The sequence below is a fragment of the Cornus florida genome, unplaced genomic scaffold, assembly GCF_030987335.1.
Source record: "Cornus florida cultivar Cherokee Brave unplaced genomic scaffold, ASM3098733v1 CherokeeBrave_3.0.0_Hap2_Chr01, whole genome shotgun sequence".
Taxonomy (NCBI): domain Eukaryota; kingdom Viridiplantae; phylum Streptophyta; class Magnoliopsida; order Cornales; family Cornaceae; genus Cornus; species Cornus florida.
The window spans coordinates 30,095,163-30,102,890 of NW_026775571.1; the positions used below are offsets into that span (position 1 = coordinate 30,095,163).

A 7,728-nucleotide genomic window follows, 5' to 3' on the forward strand; every position below is an offset into this window, starting at 1 on the left:
TTAACCTAGCATGTGTAGAGGGATGGAGGTGGATTCATTTCCCTAGCCTTCTTTACTTGTACTCACTCCCTTGAATTCTTGCAATTTACTGTTTTATGCACTTTTAATTTCCTAGCTTAAGTGACATCCAACAAAACCTCTATACACCCTTCATCATTCTAAGAATGATTCTAGACATTTAGGTTGTATTAGACTAGCGTAGTCCCTGTGGTTCGACTTACCCGACCAATAGCCCTATTTTACAATGATTCATGCTATTGCGAAGGTTGATGTTAATTGACCAACCGATCACAAAGAAAGTTAGTGGAGAGAGGCCCACAAGGGAAACTTTATCGATAGGCATACAAATCCATATGACTTTCTCGCCCCGCACCAAAGGCACAACTGACATCAGAGTGAAGGAAAGTTATCCCATAAAAAAACTTAGGCCATCTGCACCAGCCTCTCCGGATTTTGACTCTCTAAAAACGCCACATTAGCTTTTCCAAGAGTTACGTCAGCAATTCCAAGAGGCACGTTAGTAGCTTTCGCTTTCCAGAAACATGCACTCCATCAAACTCTCCGAATATTTGCTCTCCAAAAAAAATAATAATAATAAATTAAAATTATTATTTTTTATTATTTATTTATTTATTTATTTTTAACTTTTCCTAAACGACTATATTTTTAACGACTATATTTTTCATCTTATATAATGAAACTCATTTACTCATCTGAAAATCATCATTATATTTATCTCTCTCCATTATTTATATATTTTTAAAAATTATAGCCGTTAAGGCACTATTTGTGTCGGCCAAACAGTGTTTTAATGGCCAAATGCATTATTTGTGGTACACATTTAAAATTTAAAGCAAAAAAAATAAAAAGAAAAACAAATTTTAAAGGGAAAAACAAACCAAAAAAAAAAGCTTTTTTAATTTATTTTTGGCCCAAATAAAATTTATTTTTGACCCAAATAAAATTTATTTTTGATAAACAGTGTCTAAACAATATATTTTTTATTTAATACATTTATTTTATTTTTTATTTAAAAAAAAGCTAAAAATAACTTATTTTTAGGTTTGGTGCACCATGAAAGGCCCTGCTAGAATAAGACAAAAGAGCTGCAGCAGAAGCGGCACCATCCAGACTCAAAAAGAAAATAACCGACTTGCTGAATGCCGCGAGCCCACTCACTAGCAAAATTACACCCTACCAATTTTGACTAGCCCGCTGCATGCCCAAACAATCCATTGAGTCGCCGAAAATGGGCTTGTCCTACAACCGTGGAGAAAACTCAAAATTTTCAGAACTGGATAAACTCTTACGAAGAGGAGAAATTATAATGAAGGATAAACTCAAAATCATCGAACTGGAGGTAATTGTCGACCCTCTTTGTACTACTGTGTTCCAAGACTTTTCAACAAGTAACAACTTTCCACCTGACTTTCTCGCCCCGCACCAAATGCCCCTTGTTACTTTATGATTGCATCTGCGTAAAACACCTAAAACCCTAAAGTCAAACATTTATCACCCATTCTGCCCTCGAGACACACTCTCTGTTGCATTCTCGTTCAGTCCCTTGCCCCCATTGCTGACCACCATCACCTGACACCGTCACCGACCACTGTCGTTCCGTCATCCTTACCAACCATCGTGCGATCCGGTCAGTTCTCTCTCTCTTCCTCCTCCTCCTCCTCCTCCTCCTCCTTGATTCAAGAACCCTATGTGGAGTTTTGTATCCAAAATTGAAAAACGCTTGGTAAGAAAGGTCATTTGATTTCCTGCTATTTTATTGTGTCCTTTGTTTGGCTCCCTATAAATGGATGAAAAGAGAGAAATGAGGGATTTTGAGGTTCATGTAATCTGTTGCTCTGTTCCAAAATGAAATGGTAATTTCACTCAATGAACCAATTAATTGCATTATGACCAAATGAGTGGAGTTTTTTGAACACTGAGTGGTGGAAAATTTAAGACTCAATCATCTTGATTTTATTTTCTATCCTTCTTATTAACTAATGGATGATTTCAGACTTGTTTTTTTTTTTTTTTTGATGATTTCAACCTTCTAATTTTGATCATATTCCTTGTATAGTGATTATGTTTCTGTTAATTTTTGCATAATTGAATTCATTTTGGATTTTCTCCACATAAATATTGACACTGCCTTTATCTAAATTGTATCACCATATGTGCAATCATTTATGTTTACATTTGATGCCGATTGCTGAAGTAATAGGAACTCTAAGATTATATTTTTGTGTGTTTTCTTCATCTTTTTCTCCCGCTTTGATGTCTATTGTGTAGCAGCAGTGTAGTGATGCTTGATTTATTTACTTAGAAAAAAAAAAAAATGAAAAAGTGGAAAAAGTAAGAAAAAAAGTGTAGTGGGAGTTTAAACTTTAAACAAGATGGGGTGGGGGAAGTTAAACGGGGACGGAGATGGGGTGGGAGGAGGATTTTCTAAATGGTTTTGGGGGAACCCGCCCCTGTTATTATTATTATTATTATGGTTGGGTTAAAGTTGACATACTAGGGTAGATAACTCTGCTGTACATTTTGGATGTCTTAATTTGCAGATCCATTGCACAAGAGAGAAAGATCTATCTACCTATCTGAGCGTCCTGTATTTGAATATTAATTGTTGCTGATCGATGAGGCGGAAAAGACAGAGGAGGACTGTATCTCAAAGGGATTGCTCTGAGGCATGTCCAAGAAATGGGAATACTGCATCTGTAATGCACTTTGAGGAAGAAGCAGATACTGCATTGCACTCTTCTTCTACATCACTTCCAGCCCCAGGAGGCGAATACCAAGTCTTCTTGAGTTTCAGAGGCCCAGACACGCCACGGCTTCACGGATTTCCTGTACACTTTTCTCACTGACAAAGGAGTTCGCACCTTTCGAGACGATGAAGAGCTCCGCAAAGGAGAAGAGATCCTCCCTGAACTCCTCAAAGCAATCAAGGAGTCAAGGATCTCAATTCCAATCTTCTCCAAAACTTATGCTTCCAGTAAATGGTGCCTTATGGAGCTACAGCTGATGCTGGAGTGCAAGAGAAGAATGGGACAATTGATTTTACCCGTCTTCTATGATGTCACACCCTCGGAAGTGAAGCATCAATCACCTGGGAGTATGTACGATGAGGCCTTCAAGAAGCACAAGGAATCTGGGACTTTCAATGACGAGATTATTGAGCTATGGAAGAAGGCATTAAAGGAGGTTGGACATCTCAATGGTTGGGATCTCAAAACAGAAGCTGATGAGTAAGAAATACACTCCTGCTAAAAAAAACCCTTATTAAAATACTAGCATAACAGCTTCGTAATCGTGTTGGAATTCACTATTTTATAAACTCTTACAAGAATTTTCAGACAATGTGCTAGGATATATTACAATTCAATATCAAATCAGTGGGACAAAAATATGACTAAAACTCTAAGATGATTGGTTTTGGGAGTCAACTATTCTCTAGAAAATTACTTCAAATCAGAATAATTTCTTCAATAAGTTTGAAGTAAATAACTCTTTATCTTAAAATCAAACAGATTGTAAAAAAGCAGAAATCATCATTTTTTCCAAGACTCTTCAACTCATGTGCCATTTCCTCCTCCTTCCAAATGGAAGACTGAGGATTCAAGTTCAACTTAGAGGCGTTTGTGACTAGTGGGTCTTTGTTAGAGTTGAGCTTATGAAATAACCTATCCAGAAAAAAACAAAACAAAGCAAAACAAAATAAAATAAATCATCAATTTTTGTTTTTGTTTTGTTTTGTTGTTTACTTTAATTTCCTTTCAGTCACTAATTATTTTGTTTCATTTGGCACCCCCTTGGCATTAATCAGGCTTCAAGGAAAACTAATAAGAGATCAAATTGTTCCAAAAGTGTTGTCAGTACTGAAGACGAAATTCATGGACGTAACTAAAAACTTGGTTGGAATGGATCATCACGAAAATGAAATGATGAGACTATTAAATATTGCCTCCGACGATGTACAAGTTGTTGGTATCCATGGCATGAGTGGTATTGGCAAGACAACTGTTGCCAAATTCATCTACAACAAACTCTCGGAGAACTTTGACTGTTGTAGCTTCCTTGCAGATGTTCAAGAAATGGGAAAAACTCCCCAAGGTCTTGTTTGTTTGCAAAACCAACTTCTCGCTGACACATTAGATTGGAGCCCTTGCTTTGCTAATGTAGACAGAGGAATAGCCATTATTAAATCAACATTTTGTAACAAGAAAGTTCTCATTGTTCTTGATGATGTGAATTCCAGTCAACAATTTGTTAATCTTGTGGGAGAGCGTGATTGCTTTGGTAGAGGAAGTAAGATCATTGTTACAACCAAAAACAAAGGCGTTTTAAATGCTCTTAAAGTTGAATGGACTTATGAACTCCCATTTATGAATGATGTGCAATCTCTTCAGTTTTTCAGCAAGTGTGCATTCCACATGGAGTTTCCTCCAAAAGAATTTATTAGTATCTCTAGAAAGATTGCATCCACTGCGGGAGCACTTCCTCTAGCTCTCGAGTCTTTAGATTTGTCTAAATATGGGAAGCGTGAGATGTGGGAAGATGCATTGAAGAAGTTTGCAGAAACACCGGATGATGATGTTTTGAAAAAGTTGAGTGTAGATTACGAAGCATTAAAAAATGACCAACGGAAAATATTTCTAGATATTGCATGCCTTTTTGCTGGGATGGATAAAACAACTGTATTTTACATGTGGGATGATTGTGGTTATCATCCAAAGACAGGATTTGAAGACCTTGATCTCATGTCTCTTGTGAAAGTGGGAGATGCTAATAAGTTGTGGATGCACAATCAACTTATAGCTCTTGGGAAGAAAATCGTCAATGAAGAAATTTATCAGGAATACCGTAGTAGATTGTGGAATCACGTGGAAGCCTTGGAAATATTAGAGGAAGGGGAGGTAAAATCTAAGTTCACTAAATTTTATTTCTCTTATTTGACTAAGCATAATCAGTTGTTAAATCTGAAAACATTCTTTTCTTTTCTTTTCATTGGCAGGGAACCAAAAAGGTTGAGGCCTTAAGTCTTCGCTTTAACTTAAAGTCTGAAGAGAAGCGTTGCTTTACAAATAAGAAATTCATTAAACTAAAAAATCTAAGGTATCTCCGAGTGGATGGGGCAGACCTTAATGGGGATTTTACTGATGTTCTGTTGTCCTTAAGATGGCTTATTTGGCGTGGTTGCCCTCGGGATTTTGAACCATTGAATTTTTATATGAAGAATCTAGTCATTCTTGATCTATCAAAGAGTGGCATCACAGAAAAATGGGCGGTTTGGAATCAAATCCAGGTATATTGTATAATACCTCTACTTTTGTTTCTTGTGTCTTGTTTGAAATTAATCCTATTTGTGTTGTTCAATTTTTTTTTTTTTTAATTTTTTTTTTTTCAACAGATGTCGAAAAAGTTAAAAGTTCTACAATTGGCTGATTGTGCTTTGACGAGCACTCCTAACTTTTCATCAGATGCTGCTTTGGAGATATTGATTCTTGCACGTTGTACAAGTTTAGAAAATATTGACCCATCCATTGGCAATCTAAAGAAATTGAAAGTGCTTGACATTTCACATACTAATATAAGGAAGTTACCTGATGAAATTTGTATGTTGGAGAATTTGGAAGTGATGGACTTCACAGAGTGTAGTAAGTTGGACGCAGACTTTCCTAGTAATATGGAAAGACTATCATCTTTGAGATTCTTAAGCTTTTATGGTTCCAAAATTCAAAGTCTACCAGCGAGCATTTCGGGGTTCACTCAGCTCCAAACTCTTAACATAGGAGGCTGCACAGAGCTTCAGTTGCAGCCAGAGCTTCTTCCCTCAAGTTTAAGGATTCTGAATGTCGGTGAAATCCCTGACCTTATAAGTCTGGTTGATTTACAGGAATTGCAATTTTTTGAGTGCCATAATCTTGTGGATATGCCCAGAGATATTGGGAGATTACTCAAATTGGAGAAACTGACCTTGGATGATACCAAAATTAAGTCCTTACCGAAAGATATTGGCCTCCTTTCTCTGCTGAAGGTGCTCGACATACGATCCTGTGAGGATCTCCAATGTATATTGGGGTTACCCTCTAGTCTAGTTGAGTTATCTATTGCAATGTGTGATGCATTAGAAACATTGCCAGACCTATCAAATTTGAAGATTTTGTCAAGTTTGTTGCTCAAGAATTGTGATAAGCTAGCACAGGTTCAAGGGCTTGGAAAATTAGAATCTTTGACAAGTTTGTACATATTTGCGTGCGGGATGCTAGCTACTTTTGAAAACATGGTTGATGTGTCAAACTTAAAGAAGTTGGAAATATTATTTATTAGTAATTGTTCAGAACTTGCTACGATCCAAGGGCTTGATGGATTGAAATCATTGAAATATTTGAATTTGTGCGATTGCGAGAACTTGTGCAAGATTGAGGGCCTTGAGGCACTGGAATCTTTGGAAGTATTGGACGTGCTAAGGTGCACATCATTGGAACCAATACCAGATCTGCAATACACGTGTGTAATAAGTCGCGAAGATCAGATCACCAATTCAGTGTACAGGTATGGATTTATTTCCAGTATTGCCTTGTTTGAAACCTAAAATGATTTTTATGTGAAAACCATGAAATTTAGACTGTTCCAAGGCTAGTACGATGGTTATGTTTACAATTTTTGTTTTTGTCTTTTTTTTTTTTTTTTTTTTTGTTTAATTAAAGTAATTGAGTTTGAAGCATGATATGCAGCCTATTAATTTTCTTGTTGCCATTCATTTTTATAGCTATTGGACAGAGTTGACAGACAGAAAATTGGATGGGCTGCGGCTACCGGTGTTAAGTGGATATACAAATGAAGATGCACACAAGAAGAATGCAAATTTTACAACTTAATACTTTTGGAAGGTGTTCACTCCCTCCTATGCAGAGAGCCAAGTTTTTTTTTCGCTGTAAATTCATATATATATATATATATATATATATATATATATATATATATATATATATATATATATATTTTCCCGGTAAATCAGAAAGCCAAATTGAGGATATTAAGTGTTTGTTAATAGTGCTTTCATGTGTAGGGATTCCAATTATGACTAACATGATTAATAGTTAGGTGCCATTGGTGAACAGTCACTTTGTGAATATAAAAGGTTTGGTCTATGTAATTCTGTCTTCATTTCAAAATTGTACAAATTCGAACATGCTTAATCTTATTTGTGTGTTTCTTTTGTAGGTTTTATAGAACGTTGTGGGCTGCCAAAAGACATGAGCTGAAGGCTCTATACAAGGCAAGTGGACATAGGAGTGAAGATGTACCAGGAGGGAGTATTATGGAAGCAATGGCTTCTTGTATTATAGAAGCAGAGTGTTTTTTTTGCTTTGTAATGGGAATAGTTTTGTTGTCGCTAGTACAAAAAGACTACTGTTTTAATTGTGAATGGGAGAAGAGAGGTTCTATCATTTTTTTCCCTAATAATATAAGAAAGTAGATGCTCCATTTTCTTGTATCTTACATGACTAATCAAAATTGTTCAAAACATTCATTTAGCTGTTCCGTCCAAGTGTCACCATGCGTACTTAAGATACAAAAATTGTTGTTGGGACAAGAATTTCCTTATACTACCTTTGGCCCAAAAAGAAAAATCTGATTTGGAGAGTTGCGTCTGTTTGGAGGCCCAAAAAGAAAAATCTGGTTTGGAGAATTGTGTCTGTTTGGAGGACTGTGACTCACAAA

At 36.2% G+C, this 7,728-nt stretch overlaps 1 protein-coding gene across 4 annotated transcripts; it reads left to right on the plus strand.

Annotated features, from left to right (window-relative positions):
• Positions 1–1,432: 1,432 nt before the first annotated feature.
• Positions 1,433–7,501, plus strand: LOC132294252 (disease resistance protein RUN1-like). 4 transcript variants are annotated; one of them, XR_009478020.1, is made up of 8 exons: positions 1,433–1,648; positions 2,562–3,248; positions 3,827–4,916; positions 5,015–5,305; positions 5,411–6,555; positions 6,773–6,893; positions 7,058–7,144; positions 7,228–7,501. XR_009478020.1 is itself a non-coding variant. In XM_059792046.1 (7 exons), exons 2-6 carry the CDS (start codon positions 3,010–3,012, stop codon positions 6,879–6,881), a joined length of 2,874 nt encoding a protein of 957 aa, XP_059648029.1. In that variant the 5' UTR covers positions 1,433–1,648; positions 2,562–3,009; the 3' UTR covers positions 6,882–6,893; positions 7,228–7,501. The 4 variants fall into 4 exon arrangements, 1 of the variants encoding a protein (XP_059648029.1); XR_009478016.1 differs by having other exon boundaries at positions 1,435–1,648; positions 7,073–7,144; XM_059792046.1 differs by lacking the exon at positions 7,058–7,144.
• Positions 7,502–7,728: the final 227 nt, after the last annotated feature.